The sequence below is a fragment of the Ranitomeya imitator genome, chromosome 9 (genome assembly GCF_032444005.1).
Source record: "Ranitomeya imitator isolate aRanImi1 chromosome 9, aRanImi1.pri, whole genome shotgun sequence".
In the NCBI taxonomy this organism is placed as follows: Eukaryota; Metazoa; Chordata; class Amphibia; order Anura; family Dendrobatidae; genus Ranitomeya; species Ranitomeya imitator.
Window position 1 is genome coordinate 40,280,264 of NC_091290.1, and position 27,968 is coordinate 40,308,231.

General features: G+C 41.4%; 1 protein-coding gene across 1 annotated transcript in view; it reads right to left on the reverse strand.

The window, feature by feature from the left end:
- The window catches only part of LOC138649740 (solute carrier family 22 member 6-B-like), a 52,468-nt gene extending 24,981 nt beyond the window's left edge, over nucleotides 1-27,487 (reverse strand). The window contains exons 1-5 of the mRNA XM_069740390.1: nucleotides 27,024-27,487; nucleotides 11,920-12,023; nucleotides 7,858-8,012; nucleotides 7,245-7,413; nucleotides 2,939-3,062 (exon numbers count right to left, since the gene is read on the reverse strand). Of these exons, the coding sequence (XP_069596491.1) occupies nucleotides 2,939-3,062; nucleotides 7,245-7,413; nucleotides 7,858-8,012; nucleotides 11,920-12,023; nucleotides 27,024-27,398 (927 nt within the window). The 5' untranslated portion in view covers nucleotides 27,399-27,487. The remainder of the gene's footprint in view (nucleotides 1-2,938; nucleotides 3,063-7,244; nucleotides 7,414-7,857; nucleotides 8,013-11,919; nucleotides 12,024-27,023) is intronic.
- Nucleotides 27,488-27,968: the final 481 nt, after the last annotated feature.

Here is a 27,968-nt window from a genome sequence, read left to right on the forward strand (position 1 = left end):
CCCGACTGACCGACCACTCTGTACTGTCCTGCTAGGCTTCCTGCTCCAGGCCCCAATACTTCTTACTTTCCTCTCTTTCACTCTGGACCAACTCTGGACTGCGAATCACATCTCTGTAGGATTTTACTATCCACTGGGTAGTCTCTCTGTCTTGCCACAAGACACCCACTGCATGCGGTTCTGCTTCTTAGTCAGACCTCTGGTCTGCTACTGCTTCAGGCTCCTCCCTATCTCACATTCTACCTGGAATCTCTCTGTTGTACCCACCCACGCTTAACTCCTCCACCCTGGGCTAGTCCCAACTGTAATCTCCAACTATCTCCAACTATTCTTGTCACTTACATAATGCTGGACAGAACACAACTCCATCACCAACAATATTAATCGTTAAACATTTCAAACACAATAATGCATAACATCATTTTACATATTCTCAAGGGGGAACATGGGCAACACTTCCACTTCCTTACAACATACCTGTAGAAGTAATGCATTCTTCAGCATATTGAAGAAAAGCTGAGACTACCCATAAGCAAAATTATTGTTGTCTTCCATTTTCTCTCTCTTTTTTTACCAACTTTGACTGTTTTGGGGGAGTTCTGCAATTTGTTTTCTACAAAAATATTTTTCTACTTCTTGTACATTTCATCATTAGCACCAGTGGTGGACATATCATTGGTGCAACCGGAGTAGCCACAGGGGCCCAAGAGATAAGAGGGCCATAATTGTGCATTATGATGAGCTATTGGACAGCAAAGGGCCCATATATTGTTCTTGCAGAGGGGTCCTCTTCTGTCTGTGTCCTCCAGTGATTAGTACAAAAATACGTTTCCTTTTACTTAAAGGGGTTGTCCAACAAACAAAAGTTCATTTTAATAAATAAATCTTGGAAAAATAATAATTTCCACAATTGGATGTGTTTAAATAAAATGTTCCTGTACAGTCAGACACAACCATTACACAGTACACAGCAGGGGCACATTTATAAGATTACCTCGGCACAGGAACATTTTATATAAACACATCCAATTGTGAAAATTATTATTATTCCAAGATCTATTGATTAAAATTAATGTTTGTTCGTTGTACACCCCCTTTATGATCCAAGTAATCCCAAACATTTTTATGATGTTGATGTCTGGGCTCTGGAATGACTAGTTGTCCTGAGAATAACCAGCAGTCTCATTATATTTAGATTTTTGTCCCAAATGTTCATTTCTATTGCCTTCTGTTATTTTTGCTTAATTTACTTTTCTCAGTGATTAATTCAGCTGGATTATTTCCAGTCTATAGCAAAAAAATTACACTTGATTTTCTCCTATATCTCAAAGGAAAAAGCTTTAAAAGGGGTTCACCCAACAGGGCAATTCTTGTCCATATGCTTTATAGCAGGGGTGAGCAATTAATTTTCCCAAGGGGCCACAAGAGAGACCATGAGTGCTGCTGAGGGCTGAACCAATAGGCCGAAATTTATTCTGCTCATTATTAATATTAACATATTCATTATAATTATTTTGGTTAATATTAATTTCATCACTTAATATTGAGCAGAATTTAGTATACTGACATCCCCTTATATACTGTATGAGCCTGGACACAGCCCCTGTATATACCGAATGAGCCCACACACTGCCCCTAAATACCGTAAGAGCCCATGCACAGCCCCCTATTTACAATATGAGCTCTCAGATAGTTTCCTATATACAGTGTGAGACCAAACATAGCCTCTTAAATACAGTATGAGCCCCCACATAGCCTCCTATATACAGTATGAGCCCCCACATAGCCTCTTAAATACAGTATGAGCCCCCACATATCCTCCTATATACAGTATGAGCCCCCACATAGCCTCTTATATACAGTATGAGCCCCCACATAGCCTCCTATATACAGTATGAACCCCCACATAGCCTCTTAAATACAGTATGAGCCCTCACATAGCCTCCTATATACAGTATGAGCCCCCACATAGCCTCTTAAATACAGTATGAGCCCCACATAGCCTCCTATATACAGTATAAGCCCCCACATAGCCTCTTAAATACAGTATGAGCCCTCACATAGCCTCCTATATATGGTATGAGCCTCCACATAGCCTCTTAAATACAGTATGAGCCCCCACATAGCCTCCTATATACAGTATGAGCCCCCACATAGCCTCTTAAATACAGTATGAGCCCCCACATAGCCTCCTATATACAGTATGAGCCCCCACATAGCCTCTTAAATACAGTATGAGCCCCCACATAGCCTCCTATATACAGTATGAACCCCCACATAGCCTCTTATATACAGTACGAACCCTCACATAGCCTCATATACACAGTATGAACCCCCACATAGCCTCTTATATACAGTATGAACCCCACATAGCCTCTTATATACAGTATGAACCCCCACATAGCCTCTTATATACAGTATGAACCCCACATAGCCTCTTATATACAGTATGAGCCCCCACATAGCCTCCTATATACAGTATGAGCCCCCACATAGCCCCTTATATACAGTATGAGCCCCCACACAGCCTCCTATATTCAGTCTGAGGATGCAGATAGCGGTGACAGTAAGCTGTGGCGGCAGCGGCGTATGGACGCAGTCTGGGGAGGGCATGATGCAGCCCATGGGCACCTGTATCAGTTCTTCTGCTTTCTCGATCCTCTAGCCAGAATAGGACAGGCAGAGGGCTGGATGTGGCTCACAGCCGCAGGTTGCCCAGGTCTGCTTTATAGGATCTCTTTTATGTGCCAAAATAGAAAGCCATTCTACAAAGGACTTTTGCTTGATTCTCTGATAATATTTTTTTCTACTTTTCTTTGTTTTTGAATGCCATGATGGACATTTTCATTGGGATTATCTGTGACTTTTCCTTCTACATTGTATATTAGCATTGCTCAAAATTGTCATAATTATTTTCAAAACTATGTGGACAATTTACCTCTACTGAAAGTTTTTCCCCGTCTTCCATCCTCCTATTAATTCTGGCCACTTTCTTTAGGTCTTTGATTGCTTGTTCATATTTTCCACCTAGAATGAGCCAACGGCTAGACTCAGGGAGCCACCTATATAGTCCACAAACAGTGCAACATATAAGCTTTTGCACAGCACCATAAACTTACTGTACAGTTATCTGATATACAATTCATATGAATACATAAAAGGAATATAATTCCAAAAGATGAGAATGGAAAAATTAATCTATAGAATTAAAATATACCCAGAAAATAATCTGTGCAATGCAACAACAAGAAATTAATAATTTGTTAAAAAAATATCCTAATTATATAATTCTTTACCATGTGTCAATGAATTAAAGGCAATAAAACCAAAGTTAAAATCCAATTAGTTTGCATAAGATATTGCCCTATGCATGTCTTATCATAAAAGCATAAAGTGTCTAGATATGAGGTGTACAAGGAAAACAAAAAAGTGTCTAAAAGTGCAAGCAACTTGCACAAGCTTAATTGATGGTCTCCAGACCCTCAGGACTTTGGTACAGAAATCTGTGAGCTTACTGATAAATTTCTTATTAACCATAGAATTATCAAGACAGGCAAATATCTCTGAGAAAGGGACAACATCTTTCTACCAAGGGTATGCATTTATCAGGCTTCCAAGATAACTGAGGGCTGTAGTTGAAACTGGGTCACGTTAAGTAAAAAGTAGCCATAAGCTTTAGATACTGTAGTAGTCAGCTAAATATGACAACTGCTTTGTTCCCTTCCCTAATTGTGATCTCAACAGTAAGAGGAAAATATTCTGCTGCCAGACATCTGTGGGAAAAGTTTATTGCACCTGAAGAAAAAAGAATGGGGCACACTGAATGTTCAACATGCCTGACCTTTTTTTTCATCTGACATGGATTCAGTCATCATTCATCTAATATGTTTAGCAACCTTAACCCCTTCATGACCAGGGGATTTTTCGTTTTCCTGTGTTCGTTTTTCGCTCCCCTCCTTCCCAGAGCCATAACTTTTTTATTTTTCCGTCAATTTGGCCATGTGAGGGCTTATTTTTTGCGGGACGAGTTGTACTTTTGAACGACATCATTGGTTTTAGCATGTCGTGTACTAGAAAACGGGAAAAAAATTCCAAGTGCGGTGAAATTGCAAAAAAAGTGCAATCCCACATTGGTTTTTTGTTTGGCTTTTTTGCTAGGTTCACTAAATGCTAAAACTGACCTGCCATTATGATTCTCCAGGTCAGTACGAGTTCATAGACACCTAACATGACTAGGTTATTTTTTATCTAAGTGGTGAAAAAAAATTCCAAACTTTGCTAAAAAAAAAAAAAAAAAAAAAATTGCGCCATTTTCCGATACTCGTAGCGTCTCCATTTTTCATGATCTGGGGTCGGTTGAGGGCTTATTTTTTGCGTGCCGAGATGACGTTTTTAATGATAGCATTTTGGTGCAGATACGTTTTTTTGATCGCCCGTTATTGCATTTTAATGCAATGTCGCGGCGACCAAAAAAACGTAATTCTGGCGTTTCGAATTTTTTTCCCGCTATGCTGTTTAGCGATCAGGTTAATACTTTTTTTAATTGATAGATCGGGCGATTCTGAGCGCGGCGATACCAAAAATGCGTAGATTTGATATTTTTTTTATTGATTTATTTTGATTGGGGCGAAAGGGGGGTGATTTAAACTTTTATGATTTTTTTTTATTTTTTTCACATTTTTTTAAACTTTTTTTCTTAACTTTTGCCATGCTTCAATAGCCTCCATGGGAGGCTAGAAGCTGGCACAGCACGATCGGCTCTGCTACATAGCAGCGATCTGCTGATCGCTGCTATGTAGCAGAAATGGAGGTGTGCTGTGAGCGCCGACCACAGGGTGGCGCTCACAGCCACCGCTCATCAGTAACCATAGAGGTCTCTGGGACCTCTATGGCTACAATATACAAGCATCGCCGACCCCCGATCATGTGACGGGGGTCGGCGATGACATCATTTCCGGCCGCCCGGCCGGAAGCGGTAGTTAAATGCCGCTGTCTGCGTTTGACAGCGGCATTTAACTAGTTAATAGGTGCGGGCAGATCGCGATTCTGCCCGCACCTATTGCGGGCACATGTCAGCTGTTCAAAACAGCTGACATGTCCCGGCTTTGATGCGGGCTCACCGCGGAGCCCTGCATCAAAGCAGGGGAGCCGGCATCGGACGGTATAGTACGTCCGATGCCGGTAAGGGGTTAAAGAGATTGTCCCACAAGCAAATTATTTTGGAACTGTAATAAGTTCTACATGTTTTACTGCCTGTTTTATCAGAGGAGTTAGTGCTTCTGGCAATTCACCAATGATGTGAGATCACTATAAATCAAGTCAGTGACATATAAGCTCAATGGCCGCTGGAGCACCCAGGTCACTGACTTGTTTGATGAGCTGAGAGAGCTGGTGACCTGCATAAAATACAGGCAGGGAAATGTGTTACCTCAGCCAGAGAAATGTTACCTCAGCCAGAGCAATGTGTTACATCAGGCAGGGAAATATGTTACCTCGGGTAGGGAAATGTGTTACCTCAGGTAGGGAAATGTGTTACCTCAGGTAGGGAAATCTTACCTCCGGCAGAGAAATGTGTTACATCAGGCAGGGAAATGTGTTACCTCAGGTAAGGAAATGTGTTACCTCAGGTAAGGAAATGTGTTACCTCAGGTAAGGAAATGTTACCTCCGGCAGAGAAATGTGTTACCTCCGGCAGGGAAATGTGCTACCTCAGGCAGGGAAATGTGTTACCTCAGGCAGGGAAATGTGTTACCTCAGGTAGGGAAATGTTACCTCCGGCAGAGAAATGTGTTACCTCAGGTAGGGAAATGTGTTACCTCAGGTAGGGAAATGTTACCTCCGGCAGAGAAATGTGTTACATCAGGCAGGGAAATGTGTTACCTCAGGTAAGGAAATGTGTTACCTCAGGTAGGGAAATGTTACCTCCGGCAGGGAAATGTGCTACCTCAGGCAGGGAAATGTGTTACCTCAGGCAGGGAAATGTGTTACCTCAGGTAAGGAAATGTGTTACCTCAGGTAGGGAAATGTTACCTCCGGCAGAGAAATGTGTTACATCAGGCAGGGAAATGTGTTACCTCAGGTAAGGAAATGTGTTACCTCAGGTAGGGAAATGTTACCTCCGGCAGGGAAATGTGTTACCTCCGGCAGGGAAATGTGCTACCTCAGGCAGGGAAATGTGTTACCTCAGGTAGGGAAATGTGTAATCTCAGCCAGGGAAATGTGTTACTTCAGGCAGGGAAATGTGTTACCTCAGGCAGGGAAATGTGTTACCTCAGGTAGGGAAATGTGTAATCTCAGCCAGGGAAATGTGTTACTTCAGGCAGGGAAATGTGTTACCTCAGCTAGAGATATGTGTTACATCAGGCAGTGAAATGTGTTACCTCAGGCAGGGACATGTGTTACCTCAGGCAGGGAAATGTGTTACCTCAGGCTGAGGAATGTGTTACCTCAGGCATGGAAATGTGTTAATTGAGGAAGGGATATGTGTTACTTCAGGCAGGGAAATGTGTTACCTCGAACAGGAATATGTGTTATCTCAGGTAGTGACATGTGTTACCTCAGGCAGGGACATGTGTTACCTCAGGCAGGGAAATGTATTACCTCAGGCAGAGGAATGTGTTACCTCAGGAAGGGAAATGTGTTAACTTAGGAAGGGACATGTTTTACCTTTGGCAGGGAAATGTGTTACCTCAGCAGACAGCAGCTGTAAGTCCCTGCTGTTCCATCTCTTATCATAAGTAATTTAGGCTTACCCTCTTGGCCAAGAGCTTATAGAGGTGCCCACAATATACAGGAGTGGCTGTGCAAGGTCAGACACAACTATCACACAATATATAACAGGTACACAATAAGATTATCTCAGCACGGGAACATTTTATTTAACCATATTCAATTGTGGAACTTATTATTATTCCAAGATATATTGATTAAAGTATACTTTGTACATGGAACAGCTCCTCTAAGCATGTTATAAAGTGAAAAAACTAATACTACATTGAAAAAGGCTATTGATTAAGGGAGCACAAACAATATATAGGGGGATCGAGAAGGGTCTTTAAGAATAAGTGTGTATGGGTTTATAGCCTATGGATGTAAAGAAGAAAACTCCAATTCCAAGACAACCTAATCCCCTGAAAATAAGATCTTAAAGCATAAATTATATTAAAAAAATTGTAGACCTGTTTATTCATTTAGTGATGTTAAAATGGAAGATGGCTATTAAAGTAAAAAAAAGTATACATTACCAAGAATATAAAAAGTAGATAAAGAAGGGAAGAGATGCAGCCAGCTGCAGCATACGCCAGTCTTTAATCAGAAATGCCAGACCCACCAGCACCAGCTGGCCAGTAGTGTAACAGTACCCACTGACTGTACTGGTAATAGCCCGACTCTCGGTGGGAATCCATTCCACAACTATATACGGAGAGAGCATAGATAATTTTAGATAATTTTTAGTTAAAGCCAATTCACATCTTGAAATTCCTATGATATTTCACACCATTAAAATTAATCTTTAGATATTGCATCGGGAAATGATCAGCAACCACTTTATATAGCATAATGTCATATTTGGAATCACAGTATCTACAAAGATGTCATATCCAATCACAATGCCTCAGAAATCACTTTGAGACATAATCTACAAAATTATAAGGGTATTAACTCTTTAAATGCTACTTGAGTTTAATAGCAAACATTAGATTAAAAAAAAATTACAGTATCTGACAAACACACATCACACATTGCTATTTATTCACCCATTCAAAATTAATTGAATCGCAAGTTCCTTTATGTTGCATTCTACATTGTTTGTGTAAATTTAATTTTAATCACGGATCGTTGGATTTTTATACTTGCTTAGAGAGTAGGAATTGAGAACAATCCCAGAGAGAGATGCCCCAGTCAGGAAGCGAAAGACACAGTATGCAACGTAGTTAGGAGCAAAAGCTGCACAAATTCCAGTCACAAACATCTGAAGGTTTGACCAAATATGCAATGGTCTGCGCCCAAACCTTGGATAACAAATAGGGATAATATTTTAGAATATGTACATTTGGATGGTCATATCCTGGTATGTATGAAACTATAACATTCTTAAATGGTCACTGTCAGTTCAACAAATTTTGTATAAATTTATAATCCAAGTGAACAGAAGACACTTTCTAATTTGTCAGAGAAATATGTTTCTTTACACCTAGTAGCCTCTTACTAAATCACATTGCCAGCACAGAGAGGTGTTAATTTACAACCTTTAATTAAATTCTATCAGGAGTGTAGAAGGAAGGAGCAATTGCAGCATTCGGCTTATTTATTTCACATAAGTGCTGGATTCGCAGCCACACAGCTCATCACTGCTGGATAATGTCTTCCATGCTGCTATTGCTGCGCCCGTATTTGTGCTTCAGAGAAAAAAGAGCAGAAATCCATCTCTTTATACCTTGTACATAGGAAAATGAATGGGTGTATCCAGTGTTGGACTTGGGTGACAAGGGCCCACCAGTAACATTGACTTTGGGGGGCCCACTTTTCACCTGCATACAAGTATTACATGACCCTCATTCACAAATCTACCTATATCTCTATATAATAATAAACTGGGTGGTTTGGTTAATGATTAGATGCTGATTTTTTCTGTACAGAGGGATTCAAGTGAATTATGCCAAGTACTGCCCATACAGGAGGGTTGGCGGCACAGATCTGCATGGGGGCCCACCGGGGGATTGCCCTGTTACCCTATGGGCCAGTGCAAACCTGGGTGTATCAATTTTTTGGACTCTGGTCAACCATCCAGGTCAGTAGCCTCTGTCCACTGGATGGGTGCTATGTGAATTTCTTAACTTCTGTGCTCTTTGATGTAACTTTTATTAGCCAGGCTGGCTTGCAAATAATCTTCTGTGCATCATGCCACAATGATGATGTCGTGCCAGATTGCCTAGTCAAAACCAGCACCGGGAATCTCAGAAATAAGAGATCCGCAGAGCACCTATCCAGTGGCCAGAGACTACTGATCTGACCAATGGACCCGCAAATCGATATGCCCATCAATATAAAAGGAGACATCATACCAACTAGTTTTCACCCACTAGCTCAGAGACAACTGAAAATTAGACACATAGCCTATAGAGGGGCTAACTGTTGAAAAAAGTAGGATGCATGTCATATAATGACCAATAATAGTATTATTTATCATTTACACACACATGACAGTTCATTCTAAAAAGGTACCTGAAATGACAAGGGCATTTCAACTATATGCGTGCACTAATTAGCCATGACATTAAAGTCAGATAACTAATATTATGTAGCCCTCCCTCCTGTGCCAAAGCAATGACCCAATAAGGCACAAATTCCAGAAACCCACTAACAGTGTTCTATGGTATCTTGCACTAAAAAGGTAAATTCAAGTCTTTTTAAGTCCTTCAAGTATAGCTGCACTCTATTTGAAAATCGCACAAACTTACATGTTGTCACGGGATTTGAGCCACATCATGAAAAAAAAACCATGGCCACAACATGTGAACCCAGGCTTATGACTTCTAGGTGCTAACAGGGCTGCTCACTTCTTACTGCTGACTTTTAACACAACAGATCCATAGTTTAGATACTTGTATAACAAAAATGTGTTTAACCTGGGGAGACAGTCTTGAATACTTGTAAAAGGGTTGGTTTGGATTAGTTTTGAGTGGGGGAAAGCAGAACATTGGTATATGAAGATATGTAGGATGGTAAGCCACTTTAAATATTATACAATATAGTGGCAATTAGTGATTGTGAGTCTGCAATGCATCTAGGATCCTGGGATGCACAGAAGTCAATTGAAGAATTTGGTGGCATATAGTCCTATTTGATGGTGCTTGCTTGACTTACATGAAAAAAAATGTTGACTTGAGCATAGCGACTTAAGATCTAAATTTGTGACAACTTGCTGATAGTTATTACAATTTACTAACACTTGCAACAGATTGCTGGCAACAGATTGCTGGCAATTTCATCAGCAGCACCTCCATCACTCTGAGACAGTCTCTATATCACTCTCTGATGATAACCTGTCAGTGGCAGCAATATTCTGTTGCAGCTTGTCTGGCACTTTCTTCATTTTTGCAGCTTATCTTTCTCAGTTACCATGTCCATCTCTCATGTGTCCCTAAGTTCATGAGTCACACTTCCAAGTTATATTAAATGGTTGTTCCCCTACTTTTCTGTTAATGACTAGTGATGAGCGAATATACTCGTTACTCGAGATTTTTCGAGCACGCTCGGGGGTCCTCCGAGTATCTTTTAGTGCTCGGAGTTTTAGTTTTTATTGTCGCAGCTGAATGATTTACATCTGCTAGCCAGCATAAGTACATGTGGGGATTGCCTGGTTGCTAGGGAATCCCCACATGTACTTATGCTGGCTAGCAGATGTAAATCATTCAGCTGCAACAATAAAAACTAAAACTCCGAGCACTAAAAGATACTCGGAGGACCCCCGAGCGTGCTCGAAAAATCTCGAGTAACGAGTATATTCGCTCATTGCTATTAATGACCTATCCTCAAGTAGCAGTCGCCAGTTATTGCAGAGCATTCAAATAGGGACAAATCTGCAGCATCTGGTAGCGGCAGCTACACATTTGACAGGGTTGCATAGCAAAGCGATAACTTTGGTACCTACTTGGTATTTGCTCTACAACAGAGTCTATGGTAGCCTATAATAACCAATAAAGGATTTAGCCATCCAGGAGATTAAAAAAAACAACAGCAGTGGGGTTCATGTAATGTCAGAATTTTTTTTGTAAGAGGGTGGCGATTTCAACTTTCTTTCAAACTGATAAATGAAAATCATAAATGACCCTCACTGTAAAGGTCAACAACTGATTTAGCACCAAATAAAACCCATTTTTCTATTTTTATATTAAGCGATCCATTCACTTATGTGGAAAAGTTTGCTGTGCTAAAATAAAATCTCATCGGTTTTCATTCACAAATCTGTTGTCTACTTCCTTTGCTGCAGGAGATTAGGAAAATATTGCCTAAAATATCTTTTATTTTGTTTGAACTTTTTTAATTTCCTGATAGTTCCGTAGATATTGTAGGCGCATTATGAATAAATAATCGTAATGTTTAGAATGGCTCCAAAGTGAAATTACATTGCCTCGCCAGTCTTACAATAACCACGTTACAGCAATAAAGTCCTAAAGAATAGTAACATTTTCTTTTGTGTAATATTTCCTGGGTTTTTTTTTACATAAGTTTTGCAACTTCTTTTTGAAAATGGTTGCTCTTTTTCCCCAGTAATGCTCTAATCACATTCAATTTCTTTTTATTAACTAAACTTTTAGGATGAATTCATCATAAAAGCATAAACTCAGCTTCTGTACATCTATTCTGTTAGATAGCTCCTCAGTGTCCCTCCTCCATCCTGCTGCTCAGATCTCACACTGCTCAGGACAAGCTGCAGCTGTCAATCAGGCTGGGTGGGCGAAAACTGAATACACTTGGACTCATGAGCTTTCTTTATTTACAAAATAAGTACACCAGCCTCATCAGACTTAAATGGTCTATTTAATAACAAATGCAGTGTATATTGTTAAATCTAGTGAAAGTCCCACTATTGTTAAGAAATTTCTACGCGGTTTAAAAAGAATTGGGTTATTGGGAAAAGGTCAGCTTTGATGAGTCTGCTGGGGCTGTGAGAAATGTCAGCCCTTAGAGGAGTCAAGATGGATTGGGAAGAACTAAACCCAAATCCAGGGAACGCTATTGATGAGGACCGGAGGGGTTGTGTGGGACAACATCCTGGGAATTGTAACATAACATTAAAGGTTACTTATTGTGAATTGTCTTCCATTGTAAAGAACATATTTGAAAATACATTGCTGAAGTGACTTGTAGGATCAGACAACTGGAAATCAAAAGCTTCAGTAAAATTAATCTTACTTGTCTGATAAACCACCAAATACAATGGATCCAACCAAGACTCCCGACATGTAAATGGACTGAGCAAGCTGCCTCATTCTCCTCTGATCACAAACCAAATCCCACTGTAAGAAATAGAAGAATATTATGGTATAAGACGTTGCATCCAGCTTTTGTTATATAAATGTCATACTCCCCCTTAAGGCCGGTGTCACACACAGCGTAAAACAATACGGTCCGTATATTACGGCCGTAATACGCTGAAAAGTCCCGAAAAAAGTGGTCCGTAGCTCCTCCGTAGGCAGGGTGTGTCAGCGTTTTTTGCGCATGGCATCCTCCGTATGTAATCCGTATGGCATCCGTACTGCGTGGTTTTCTCGCAGGCTAGCAAAACCAACATACCGCTATAGAAGTGATCCATGTGTCCCAAAAAGAAAAGAAAATATATATATACTGTCTATATATATATATATATATATATATATATATATATATATATATATATATATATATATATATATATATATATGTCAGTAGACACATATATTAGAGAGAAAAGCCGGTAATTCAGTGCGGTGTACAGTAAAATCACACTGACAGCTTACAGTAGAATAGGTAGAATAAATGTGTACACATAGAATAGGTATATATATATATATATGTCAGTGAGACACATATATGTATATATATTAATATTTATTCCAGCGCTAGACAGCTTGAAAGCCGGTAATTCAATTACCGGCTTTTTCCTTCTCCTTCCTAAAACCCGACATGATTTGAGACATGGTTTACATACAGTAAACCATGTCTTCTCTCCATTTTTTTTGCAGATTCCACACTACTAATGTCAGTAGTGTGTATCTGCAAAATTTGGCCGTTCTAGCTCTTAAAATAAAGGGTTAAATGGCGGAAAAAATTGGCGTGGGCTCCCGCACAATTTTCTCCGCCAGAGTAGTAAAGCCAGTGACTGAGGGCAGATATTAATAGCCTGGAGAGGGTCCACGGTTATTGCCCCCCCCCTGGCTAAAAATATCTGCCCCCAGCCACCCCAGAAAAGGCACATCTGGAAGATGCGCCTATTCTGGCACTTGGCCACTCTCTTCCCATTCCCGTGTAGCGGTGGGATATGGGGTAATGAAGGGTTAATGCCACCTTGCTATTGTAAGGTGACATTAAGCCTAATTAATAATGGAGAGGCGTCAATTATGACACCTATCCATTATTAATCCAATACTAGTAAAGGGTTAAATAAAACACAAACACATTTTGTACAATTATTTTAATGAAATAAAAACAATGGTTGTTGCAGTATTTTATTCAACGCCCAATCCAGTCACTGAAGACCCTCGTTCTGTGAGTAAAAAAACATAATAAACCAACAATATACTTACCCTCCGCAGATCTGTAACGTCCAACGATGTAAATCCTTCTGAAGGGGTTAAAACATTTTGCAGCAAGGAGCTGTGCTAATGCAGGCTGCTCCTCGCTGCAAAACCCCAGGGAATGAGGCTAAAAATAGATCAATGATCTATATTTAGCTTAATTTGCGGTGAGGCGCCCTCTGCTGGCTGTTCATAGATCGTGGGAAATTACTTAGAAAGCTCCCAGGCTTTCTAGGTAATTTCCCACGATCTATGAACAGCCAGCAGAGGGCGCCTCACCGCAAATTAAGCTAAATATAGATCATTGATCTATTTTTAGCCTCATTCCCTGGGGTTTTGCAGCGAGGAGCAGCCTGCATTAGCACAGCTCCTTGCTGCAAAATGTTTTAACCCCTTCAGAAGGATTTACATCGTTGGACGTTACAGATCTGCGGAGGGTAAGTATATTGTTGGTTTATTATGTTTTTTTACTCACAGAACGAGGGTCTTCAGTGACTGGATTGGGCGTTGAATAAAATACTGCAACAACCATTGTTTTTATTTCATTAAAATAATTGTACAAAATGTGTTTGTGTTTTATTTAACCCTTTACTAGTATTGGATTAATAATGGATAGGTGTCATAATTGACGCCTCTCCATTATTAATTAGGCTTAATGTCACCTTACAATAGCAAGGTGGCATTAACCCTTCATTACCCCATATCCCACCGCTACACGGGAATGGGAAGAGAGTGGCCAAGTGCCAGAATAGGCGCATCTTCCAGATGTGCCTTTTCTGGGGTGGCTGGGGGCAGATATTTTTAGCCAGGGGGGGGGCAATAACCGTGGACCCTCTCCAGGCTATTAATATCTGCCCTCAGTCACTGGCTTTACTACTCTGGCGGAGAAAATTGCGCGGGAGCCCACGCCAATTTTTTCCGCCATTTAACCCTTTATTTTAAGAGCTAGAACGGCCAAATTTTGCAGATACACACTACTGACATTAGTAGTGTGGAATCTGCAAAAAAAATGGAGAGAAGACATGGTTTACTGTATGTAAACCATGTCTCAAATCATGTCGGGTTTTAGGAAGGAGAAGGAAAAAGCCGGTAATTGAATTACCGGCTTTCAAGCTGTCTAGCGCTGGAATAAATATTAATATATATACATATATGTGTCTCACTGACATATATATATATATATACCTATTCTATGTGTACACATTTATTCTACCTATTCTACTGTAAGCTGTCAGTGTGATTTTACTGTACACCGCACTGAATTACCGGCTTTTCTCTCTAACAGCGCTGCGTATTTCTCGCAAGTCACACTGCTTGTCCGTGTGTAATCCGTATTTTTCACGCTTCCATAGACTTTCATTGGCGTATTTCTTGCGCAGTACGGTGACAAACGCAGCATGCTGCGATTTTGTACGGCCGTAGAAAGCCGTATAATACTGATCAGTAAAATACGGCAAATAGGAGCAGGGGCATAGAGAATAATTGTGCCGTATTTTTTGCGAGTTTTACGGACGTAGATTCTGCGCTCTTACGTCCGTAAAACTCGCATGTGTGACGGCGGCCTAAAGGGGTTGCTAGGCTCCCCATCGATCAGTCAATATCTGCTCAGGCAGTTGGCGGATATTAGCAATGTACAGAGTAGAACGCCTCAGCTTCATACATTGTTTAGTGTTTGCTCTATACATATGGGAGCAGATATGAGCTGATATTTGGTGGAGCCAGGTGTTGGATCACAATCAATCTCACATTGATGACATGTCATAAGGATAGCTCATCAATTTGTTAGTCCAAGACAACCTCTTTAAAAAAAATGTTCCTGCAAAAAAAAATAAAAAATTAAATATTACTAATATAATAATATTCTAAATACTTATAATTAGTAAATCACAATAGTTTTGTCTAGGTAGAATTAAAATGTCCGCCATCCTGTTACAATGACAGAAACCTTTCTTAGAATGTTCAGTCAGGTACCTTTGAGAATGTGCAGAGGGAATCTCTGCTGCAGTGATGTGAAGATAATCTATACCATATATTGTCATTCAGAAAGATGGTGGGCAGCAGTATAAGCAGCCTTATCTTCCCTCAGCACCGCTGGTATCTCTAGTATTGGATAAGGAAAACATGGTGAACAGCCTCTTCTTAAAGCTTAGTCACACTAAACGATTTACCAACGATCACGACCAGCGATACGACCTGGCCGTGATCGTTGGTAAGTCGTTGTGTGGTCGCTGGGGAGCTGTCACACAGACCGCTCTCCAGCGACCAACGATCAGGGGAACGACTTCGGCATCATTGAAACTGTCTTCAACGATGCCGAAGTCCCCTGCAGCACCCGGGTAACCAGGGTAAACATTGGGTTACTAAGTGCAGGGCCGCGCTTAGTAACCCGATATTTACCCTGGTTACCATTGTAAAAGTAAAAAAAACAAAACAGTACATACTCACATTCTGATGTCTGTCACGTCCCCCGCCGGCGTCCACAGGGTTAAAACTGCTTTCGGAAAGAGCGCTGCTAATGCACGCGCTGCTGCCGATAGCTTCCCTGCACTGACTGTGCCAGCGCCGGCAGTAACAGCGGTGCCATCACCGCTGTGCTCTGCTTTACGGCTGGCACTGACACAGTCAGTGCAGGGAAGCTATCGGCAGCAGCGCGTGCATTAGCAGCGCTCTTGCCGAAAGCAGTTTTAACCCTGTGGACGTTGGGGGACGTGACAGACATCAGAATGTGAGTATGTACTGGTTTTTTTTTTTTACTTTTACTATGGTAACCAGGGTAAATATCGGGTTACTAAGCGCGGCCCTGCGCTTAGTAACCCTATATTTACCCTGGTTACAAGTGAACACATCGCTGGATCGGTGTCACACACGCCGATCCAGCAATGACAGCGGGTGATCAACGACCAAAAAATGGTCCTGATCATTCCCCAACGACCAACGATCTCCCAGCAGGGGCCTGATCGTTGGTCGCTGTCACACATAACGAGATCGTTAGCGGGATCATTACTACGTCACCAAAAGCGTGACGTTGCAACGATATCGTCAACGATATCGTTATGTGTGACTCCAGCTTTACCTTAACTCCCGTAGTATCTAAAGTATTAGAGCAGATAAATATGCTAGATAGCAGTGTGAGCAAACTCTTCTTATCGCAACACCCTGGCATACCCAGTATAAGATCTGACAGATTGGATGAGAAGCTGAGCAGCCTCTTCTAACCTCAGCACCCCTGTTATCTCCAGTATTAGATCAGATAGACAGGGTGGACAACAGTGTGAGCAGCCTCTTCTTATCTGAACTCCCTGGCATCCTCAGTATGAGATCAGCCAGAATGGGTGGACAGCAGTTTGAGCAGCGTCTTCTTATCTCAGCACCCCTGATATCTCCAGTTTTTGGTTAGAAAGACAGGGTGGACAGCAGTGTGAGCATCCTCTTCTTACCTCAGCACCCCTGGTATCTCTAGTATTAGCATAGCTCTATATATTGAACAGCAGTGTGAGTGGCCTCTTCATACCTTATCATCCCTAGTATCTCCAGTATGAGATCATATAATGGTGTAGAAAGCAGTCTCAGCAGCCTCTTCTAACCGCAGCACCCCTAGCATTTACAGTATTAGATGAGATAGACAGGGTGGACAGCAGTGTGAGCAGCCTCTTCTTACCTCAGCATGCCTGGTATCTCTAGTATTAGCATAGCTAGATAGATTGAACAGCAGTGTGAGTGGCCTTTTCATACCTTATCATCCCTAGTATCTCCAGTATGAGATGAGATAATGGTGCAGAAAGCAGTCTCAGCAGCCTCTTCTTACCTCAGCACCCCTGGCATTGACAGTATTAGATCAAATAGACAGGGTGGACAGCAGTGTGAGCAGACTCTTTTTACCTCAGCACCCCTGGTATCTCCAGTATTAGATCAGATAGACAGGGAGGACAGCAGTGTGAGCAGCATCTTCTTACCTCAGCACGTCTGATATCTCCAGGATTAGATCAGATAGACAGGGAGGACAGCAGTGTGAGCAGCCTCTTCTTACCTCAGCACGTCTGATATCTCCAGTATTAGATCAGATAGACAGGGTGGACAGCAGTGTGAGCAGCCTCTTCTTACCTCAGCACCCCTGGTATCTCCAGTATTAGATCAGATAGACAGGGTGGACATCAGTGTGAGCAGCCTCTTCTTACCTCAGCACCCCTGGCATTTACAGTATTAGCTCAAATAGACAGGGTGGACAGCAGTGTGAGCAGCCTCTTCTTACCTCAGCACCCCTGGTATCTCCAGTATTAGATCAGATATACAGGGAGGACAGCAGTGTGAGCAGCCTCTTCTTACCTCAGCACCCCTGGTATCTCCAGTATTAGATTAGATAGACAGGGTGGACAGCAGTGTGAGCAGCCTCTTCTTACCTCAGCACCCCTGGTATCTCCAGTATTAGATTAGATATACAGGGAGGACAGCAGTGTGAGCAGCCTCTTCTTACCTCAGCACGTCTGATATCTCCAGTATTAGATTAGATAGACAGGGAGGACAGCAGTGTAAGCAGCCTCTTCTTACCTCAGCACGTCTGATATCTCCAGTATTAGATCAGATAGACAGGGAGGACAGCAGTGTGAGCAGCCTCTTCTTACCTCAGCACCCCTGGTATCTCCAGTATTAGATCAGATAGATAGGGTGGACAGCAGTGTGGGCAGCATCTTCTTACCTCAGCACGTCTGATATCTCCAGTATTAGATCAGATAGACAGGGAGGACAGCAGTATGAGCAGCCTCTTCTTACCTCAGCACCCCTGGTATCTCCAGTATTAGATTGGATAGACAGGGCAGACAGCAGTGTGAGCAGCATCTTCTTACCTCATCACGTATGATATTTCCATTGTTAGATCGGAATAGCCACAGTGAACACATCTTTCTACTTAGTGCAGGGGACGGGCTTCTGACAGGCACCAGTGATATCAACAATCTAAAACTGGTTTCTGACAGTGTAACAAGATGGCGGTTATTTTAGTTGTATAGTGATTACCTACCTAAACAAACAATAGTGATTTGGAAAATAAAGGTGTATAGAAACTTATTTGTAATTACAATTCCTTTACTGTTGCCTTATTTTTTCTGATAAAGTGACATACTCTGTGCAGAAGTCCAATGAACCCCATTGCACACATATGGATAAAAATGTTCTAACCCTTCTCTTAAAATAAGAAAAACCCACAATAGTCACTGAAATAAATTTGAACTAAGGTGTGTCCTGTAATTAGCATCACAGGTGTCTACAAATTTGTAATCAGTCCGTCTGCCTAATTAGAGCATGAAAAGTAGACATTGTACTGTTTGGTATCATGGTGTGTGCTACATTGAACATCCAGCAAAGAAAACTGAGGAGAGAATTGTCTCAGGAGATTTAAAGAAAATTATAGACAAACATGTTAAAGGTGGAGACTATAAGACATTCTCCAAACGGCTTGATGTTCCTGTTACAACAGCTGCACACATTATACAGATGTTTAATGTGTATGGGACTCCAGCCAACCTCCATGGATGTGACTGTTAGGTGTCAAGTTCCCGCCGCTGTACAGGGGGAATCTCGAGCCATCTCCACTGTGGTCTCCCGTTCTCCTCCAGCCACAGTGGAGCCTGCTCAGCAGAGACGTCGGTCCCAGCGTCTGGCTCAAGCTGATAGTGTAGCCGGTTACTGCTGTCCTTCCAGGCTCACCAATTGTAACCAGTACTGATCAGCGGTGAGCGGGCATCCCTGGGACTAAGTCCTGCTTTTCTTCTTCTGAGCATGCCCAAGGGACGACCTCTCATTGGAGGTCGGGGGTCACATGCTCAGGTCCTGTAGCAGCTCCTATTGGACCACTAGGAAGGTCCTGGAGATCTTCCGCTATGAAAGGTTTGCATGGCCGCAGGGCCATACGCTAGTGTAAACTTATTATTGTGTGTGTGGATGTATGCCTGTCGATGGATGAAAGCTCCGAATCATTCCCATCCCTAGTGTTGTTGACTGTTCGCAAATGGTGGAAGCTACCTAGCGCCTGACAGTGCTATCCCGCACAGCTAGCACACGATACAGCGTCTGATAGCAGTGACCACCAGCGCGGCACCTGTGCTAATAGAGAGCTTTCCTGGCCCAAGTCTGGGCGGTTAGTGGCGTCTGCCAGAGCGGCACTGCACGCACTCTTGTGCAGAAAATTATTATTTCTATTAATCTCTGACACCCCAGTAGCGGTGTTGAGCGCAAGAGGTCTAGAGGAACTCTTTCTTTGAGTCTTGGGACAGAGTTCTGTGACTCTTTGCTTGTGCTCTTTGTGCGGTATCGTGGCCCTGTGATGCAACAGGGTTCGCTTCCTTCATACCAGGTGAAGCTAACCCGTGTGTGTATCCACATTATACCGCCATATAGTTCATCATTACTCAGCAGCAGGTTCCATCTCTGCACAGTGGACCCCGGGCTGCGAACGCACCTTATACCATCCTTATAATTATTTGGTGCGTTCCGCTAGCCCTAACAGTGACTGCAAGTGAAAAATTGCTGACAAATTGAAGGCATGGATAATATCAATGGTAACTAAAGAGCCCAGAAAAGCTTTCAAAGAGATTAGAGGTGAGATGAGAGTCGCTATCTTGGCCAAAGGGGACTTCTTGAAAGAATACCAATGGAGGAAACCACTGATGAAAGCAAATCATAAAAAAGCACGATTGGAATTTGGCAAAATGCATATTGAAAAGCTATAAATGTTCTGGGAGAATGTCCTATGGACAGATAGCACAAAACTGGAGCTTTTTGACAAGTACCATCAGCTCTATGTTCACAAATGCAAGATGAAGGATATAAAGTAAAGAACATTGTACCTACTGTGAAACATGGAGGCAGGTAGGTTATGGTTGGAGCTGCTTTGCTGCATATGGCACAGAATGTTTTGAATCTGTGCAAGGTACTATGAAAACTCATGGCTATCAAGGTATTCAGAAAGGCAGTGTCAAAAAGCTTGGTCTGAGTCCCAGGTTCCTTCAGAAGAATAATGACCCAAAACACACAGCTAACAACATCCAACAATGGCTTAGAGCAAAGCATCAAACTATTCTGAAGTGGCTTCTATGAACCCTGATCTAAATCTTACTGAACATCTGTAGAAGGAGCCAAAACCTACAGTCTGGAGAAAGCTCCCTTCAAACTTGAGACAAGTGGGCTAAAATACCTGAGAACAAGTGCAGAAGTCTTATTGAGAATTATAGAAATTATTTGTTGCAGTGCTTACCTTAAAAAGTTGTGCAAAAAATATTAAGTTAGAGGTACCATCATGTTTGTTCAGGACTTTTTCATTAATTTGTATTTTTTTACATTTTTCTGTTGAACCACAATTCATTAGCAAGGTCTAATTCTCATTAGCTCATATTCAGTAAATATAAATTAAAAATTACTTTTTTCAGTTTCATCTTATTTCAGTGACCATTGTAGGTTTTGCTTACTTTAATCCCTTAGTGACAGAGCCAATTTGGTACTTAATGTCCAAACCAATTTTTACAATTGTGACCACTGTCACTTTATGAAGTTATAGTTATGGAACGTTTCAACGTATCCCACTTATTCTAAAAATATTTTTTTCGTGACATATTGTACTTCATGTAAGTGCTAACATTTATTCGATATATCTTGCAATTATTTATGAAAAAAATGGAAATTTGGCAAAAATTTGGGAAATTTTGCAATTTTCAAACTTTTAATTTTTGTACACTTAAATCAGAGAGTGGAGTGACACAAAATAGTTAAAAAGTACAATTTCCCACATGTCTACTTTACATCAGCGCAATTTTGGAAACATTTTTTTTTTGTTAGGACGTTATAAGGGTTAAAAGTTGTCCAGCGATTTCTCATTTTTCCAACCAAATTTACAAACCATTTTTTTAGGGACCACCTCACATTTGAAGTGAGTTTTGGGGGTCAATATAACAGAATATCAGCTACAGGATCAGCTAGTGATCTAATCCACATAAACCTAACCAATCAAGTACAATAGGATTATAGCATGGCTAGGAGTGTACTTATAAAAAGGCCACTGTCACCCCCCTCCAGCCGTTATAAACTAAAAGAGCCACCTTGTGTAGCAGTAATGCTGCATTCTAACAAGGTGGCTCTTTTAGTTTTGTGTTAATAAATAATAAATAATAATCTTTATTTTTATATAGCGCTAACATATTACGCAGCGCTTTACAGTTTGCACACATTATCATCGCTGTCCCCGATGGGGCTCACAATCTAAATTCCCTATCAGTATGTCTTTGGAATGTGGGAGGAAACCGGAGTGCCCGGAGGAAACCCACGCAAACACCGAGAGAACATACAAACTCTTTGCGTTCATGTATTACTAAAATAAAGCGCTTTGAAACTTTTCAAAAATACCTGTCTTTGTCCACGGAGGCGGGTCTGAAGCCTCGTCTGTGAAGCGCCCAACTGCAGTCACTCATCTCTTCTGGGGCGATGGTCGCCGCCCCCAGTGCGCTGTTTTCTTCTTAAATCCGGCGCCTGCGCTGTGCGTGCCTGCCTGGGGCAGACGCATTGAGAATTGGCAGTCATAGCTCAGATGCCGGGTTCCTGACTGCGCCTGTGCGGGCAGTGTGGCCACCCTGTTACTGAATCCCCGCCCCGCACTGTGTTATGCATTATGCACAGTGCGGGGCTGGGATTCCTGGGCATGCGCACTGCGCTTGTCAGACGCTCCCCCAGGTTCCCTGCCTTCCAGCGTCGGTCTGTGCAGGAATCTGCCCAGGAATCCCAGCCCCTTACTGTTCATAATGCATAACACAGTGCTGGGCGGGAATTCAGTAACAGGGTGGCCGCACTGCCCGCACAGGCGCAGTCAGGAACCCGGCATCTGAGCTGACTGCCAATTTTCAATACGCCTGCCCCAGGAAGGCACGCACAGCGCAGGCACCGGATTTAAGAACAACAGCGCGCAGGGGGCGGCGACCATCGCCCCAGAAGAGATGAGTGACTGCAGTTGGGTGCTTTACAGAGCAGGCTTCAGACCCGCCTCCGTGGACAAAGATAGGTATTTTTGAAAAGTTTCAAAGCGCTTTATTTTAGTAATACATGAACACAAAACTAAAAGAGCCACCTTGTTAGAATGCAGCATTACTGCTACACAAGGTGGCTCTTTTAGTTTATAACGGCTGGAGGGGGGTGATAGTGGCCCTTTAACCTTTAATAGTTATATTAAAAACAACAGCCAACGTATACCTCGGACATACACAAAAACATGTTTTCCAAAGTGCAAGTGCTCATGATTAACAGTGCTCTATTTAAAAAATGATTGGATTTCACCCTCACACTTTCTTGTTCATTCCCTTCTCAGATCTGTCCAACCTTGAGGGCAATGGATGGCGGGAGGAGGGGGGAAATGTAAGAGTGGAAAATTCCCTGTATTACTCCTTGTGCAATTTGTGCTATTAAGTACCTTCATTTTGTTCGTATATTCTATGTAGCAATAATGCAGTTTAAATTTCATATATTCAATGTTTGCAATACTCAGTGCTGCTGTATTCTTTTGTTAGCATATTAATCAGTCATAGCAGCTTACACTTGTTCACTTCTGGTCAGTTTTTTGCTTTTTTTGTAGAACAGAAAAATGGATTTTTGAATGCAGATGTGACCTTAACCTTACACTGAGTGGCTGTAATATCATAATGTATATCTACAGTTATGGCTGAAACTGTTTGCATCCTTGAAATTATTCCAGAAAATTAAGTATTTCTCCCAGACACATGTTTTGTTATACACATGTTTATTTTCTTTGTGTCTAGTGGAAGAACACAAAAAACAGAGAAAAAAGGCAAATTGCACATCATTTCACAAAAAAATGGGCTGGACAAAATTGTTGGCACCTTTCCAGAATTGTTGGTAAACAACTTTGTTTCAAGAATGTGATGCTCATTCAAATTCACCTGTGGCAAGTAACAGGTGTGGACAATATGAAAATCACACCTGAAACCACATAAAAAAGGTTGACTCAATCTTTGCACTGTGTGTCTGTGTGCTACACTAAGCATGGAGAACAGAAACAGGAGAAGAGAACAGTCTGAGGACTTGAGAACCAAAATTGTTGAAAAATATTAACAATCCAAAGGTTACAAGTCCATCTCCAGAGATCTTGAAAGCTCCTTTGTCCATACAGCGCAACATAATAAAGATGTTTACAAACCCATGGCACTGTAGCTAATCTCCCTCTACATGGACGACAGAGAAAAATTGATGAAAAGTGCAACGCAATCTAAAGATTACCAATGGATTCAGTGGCACAATGTAGTACCCAGTGTCAGAAAGCTGGGTTTCGTCCTAGGTCATGGGTCTTCCAGCAGGTCAATGACCCCAAACCTACTTCAAGAAGCACCAGAAATGGATGGAAACAAAGCACTGGAGTGTTCTGAAGTGACAGTATTTAATCCAGATCTAAATCCCATTGAACACCTGTGGAGAGAACTTGAAATTATTGTTAGGAGAAGGAACCCTTCAAATATAGGAGACGTGGAGGAGTTTGTAAAAAAAGAGTGCTCCAAAATTCCAGTTGAGAGGTGTAAGAAGCTTGTGGATGATTATAGTAAGCGATTGATTGCAGTTTATTAACTGAACTAATCTTCCCTCATGTGATCTCCGGTCCTCCCAAGACCTCCTTCTCTCCTCCACACTTATCCACTCCTCACCCAACCGCCTCCAAGACTTCTCCAGAACATCCCCCATCCTCTGGAATTCTTTGCCCTGACACATTCGACTATCAACCACATTCGGATCCTTCAGACGGAACCGGAAAACCCACCTCTTCAGGAAAGCCTACAGCCTGCACTGACCCTGCTGCCTCCTCACCACTGCCGAAGCTCCTGCAACCCCTCACCCTACTGTCTCCATCCCCGCCATCCTGTAGAATGTAAGCCCACAAGGGCAGGGTCCTCGCCTTTCTGTATCAGTCTGTCATTGTTAGTTTGCTTACTGTAAGCGATATCTGTAATTTGTATGTAACCCCTTCTCATGTACAGCACCATGGAATCAATGGTGCTATATAAATAAATAATAATAATAATATTCCAAAGGGTGTGCAATCAAAGATAAAGTTGAGGGTGTCAACAATTTTGTCCAGACCATTCTTGTGTGAAATGATGTCCAATTTGACTTTTTTTCTCTGTTTTTTGTTGTTCCAGTACACATAAAGGAAGTAAACATGTGTATAACAAAACATGTGTAATTGCAATAATTTTCTGGAATAAATACTTAATTTTCTGGAACAACTTCAAGGGTGCCCACACTTTTGGCCATGACTGTGTGTGTATCTATACAGGTGCTTCTCAAAAAAATAGTATATCATCAAAAAGTTAATTGATTTCAGTTCTTCAATAGAAAAAGTGAAACTCCTATATTATACAGAGTAATTACAAACAGAGTGATCTATTTCAAGTGTTTATTTCTGTTAATGTTGATGATTATGGCTTACAGCCGATGAAAACCCAAAAGTCATTATCGCCGTAAATTAGAATAATTAACAAAAAACACATGCAAAGGCTTTTTAAGCATTTAAAAAGGTCCCTTAGCCTGGGGAAGACTGCTGATTTGACAAATGTCCATAAGGCAGTCATTGACACACTCCACAAGGAGGGTAAGCCACAAAAGGTCATTGCTAAAGAACCTGGCTGTCCACAGAGTCTTGCATCCAAGCATATTAATGAAAAGTTGAGTGGAAGGAAAAAGTGTAATAGAAAAAGGTGCACAAGCAAAGCAACCAGGTTAACCACAACCTTGAAAGGATTGTTAAGAAAAGGCCATTCAAACATTTGGGGGGAGATTCACAAAGGGTGGACTGCTGCTGGCGTCATTGCTTCAAGAGCCGCCACACACAGACGTATCCAGGACATGGGTTACAAGTGTCGCATTCCTTGTGTCAAGCCATTCATGACCAATAGACAAAGCCAGAAGTGTCTTATCTGGGCCAAGGAGAAAAATAACTGGACTGTTGCTCAGTGGTTCAAGGTGTTTTCAGATGAAAGTAAATTTTGCATTTCACAATCTACAGAAGCCACAATCCAAGCTGCTGAGGTCTAGTGTGAAGTTTCCACAATCAGTGATGGTTTGGGGAGCCATGTCATCTGCTGGTGTAGGTCCACTGTGTTTTATCGAGACCAAAGTCAGCGCAGCCGTCTACCAGGAAATATTAGAGCACTTCATGGTTTCCTTTGCTGACAAACTTTTTGGAGATGGAAATTTCATTCTCCAGCAGGACTTGGCACCTGTCCACACTGCCAAAACTACCAATACCCGGTTTAAAAACAACAGTATCACTGTGTTTGATTGGCAGCAAACTTGCCTGCCCTTAACCCCATAGAGAATCTATGGGATATTGTCAAGAGGAAGATGAGAGACACCAGACCCAACAATGCAGACGAGCTGAAGGCTGCTATCAAAGCAACCTGGGCTTCCATAATACCTCAGCATTGCCACAGGCTGATCGCCTCCATGCCACCCCACATTGGTGCAGTAATTGATGCAAAAGGAGCCCCGATCAAGTATTGAATGCATTTACTGAACATACATTTCAGTAGGCCAACATTTCAGATTTTAAAATCCTTTTTCAAGCTGGTGTTATAAAGTATTCTAATTTACTGAGATAATGACCTTTGGGTTTTCATTGGCTGTAAGCCATAATCATCAACATTTACAGAAATAAACACTTGAAATGGATCACTCTGTTTGTAATGACTCTATATAGTATATGAGTTTTACTTTTTGTATTGAAAAAATTTAATAAATTAACTTTTTGATGATATTCTAATTTTGTGAGATGCACCTGTTGAAGGCTGACTTTTTTTCTCTCTCGCTGTAATAAATCTGTCTTCTTTTCTGTCCAAAGGTCTGCCGATTCTTCTATTCTATACAACAGCTCAATCTCACATATGTGTGAGAAAAGGAAGAGATCCCAAAATAAAAGTAAAATAATATTTATTAATCAGTTGTAAAAACACATACATATAAATAAAAAAAGCAAAAAAGTACCGTAGGGGACACCACAAAAACAAAACACACCAGAACACACATGCTAAAATACAGGTGTATTGTGCCTATAACTACTCAGGGTAATGTATGTAATTAGGGGATTCCAAGTGTATTGAATACATATAAATAGTCCAGCCTAAATAAATACCAACATATGGCAAATACAAATTAGACACCGCCAAAACAATTGGAGATTATCTATAGATAATAATTATGAGCAGAGCAGTACGGTTACTACTTCACAGAGCACAGTGGCTAATGGGTTAAACAATCCACCTCCATAAATTCTCCAAATGTTTTTAGCTATTTACACGTGACCAACCCTCTTATTCTTAGACCACATATGGTACCATCTGTCCCAAAACCTCACATGGTAGAATGCAATTACCTGGTGCAAGTGCTGGTGCCCGTGGTGCCTGCTCTAGACCCATTTGTGGCCTTCGCCTTCCTCCTCAATATTATTCATAGCAACTTCAAGTATCTAAATTTTGGCTTAAAGTGGTGCACGGGACTCATCTATTGCAAGCGGAATATTTGGGTAGTAGATAGAATCTGGCTTGTTGGATTTTAGCATTTTTTATTTCCATGGAGGTCTCATTTTTTTGCTCACTTATTAAAAAGAGTTTAACTCTTGAATTTTAGAAGGTGAAATTGCTCAACCACCATTTAAGCAAAAGGAAGAACAGGACAGGACGACGATGTAAAGAATTTAGAAGTTCTCACCTTGTTTATAATAGTTGAAGAATATTCGCTGTCATCGTACTTGTAGCCATCGGCACACGCCTCAGTCTCCAAGTCGCTAGCATTGCTTGTTGAACTATAATTAAGCAAACTGAATTTGGGGCTCGTATATCTTAAGCAGCTGGAGAATTTTCCATTAGACTCCATCGGTATATGAGCATGTAGCCACAATCCGGTAAAATTACCTTCTTCCCAGGTTTCGTTAAGTTTACATCGATGCTTTGGAACAGCAGCAGTAAAGTTCTGCATGAGGTTGTGGCTAGCTAACATAAAAACCGGCAAGGACAACAGAAGGACATGTATGATTTGAAATCGTCCCATGCCACCCAACCTCTCCAAGATTTCCTGAAATGCCATAGTTAGTCACACAGTTCCCGATCTCCTCATGAACAACTACGGACATTGAAGCTTTGATGCGAAGGGCATTTCCAAAGTCAGCGAATGGTGCACCGAGAAACCGGTGGCAGCCCTATATAAGAGCCTAGAGCATCACACTTCGTGGGTGTGAAGGCTCATGACCAAGTAACCGCGTGTTAAACTTTTACCGATACATAAAAGCATTAACTTGCGGAGAAAAGAAGTTACGTCTCAATTAGGGATAAAGTGCAACACTTAATGGTTGTTATAGGGCAAGTTCCACGACTAAACATAAAAATAACCTATTAACCAATGTACTAGGATTGTCAAACTCTAGGTAAAACATGCAGAAAAAACCCCAGTAAGCAACGTACATCCCTTGGATTAAAAACAAGACTTGGACACCTTAGGGGGGCTTATGCTGTAAATTACTAATACACAATTACCTTTTATATCATTTGATGATTTCAGGGATTCAGACGGTAATAAAATAATAAAGATTACTGACACATCTGCAGGGAAGTTATTGGAAATTTTAGGATCTCCACAGTCGCATGTATAATAATTAGA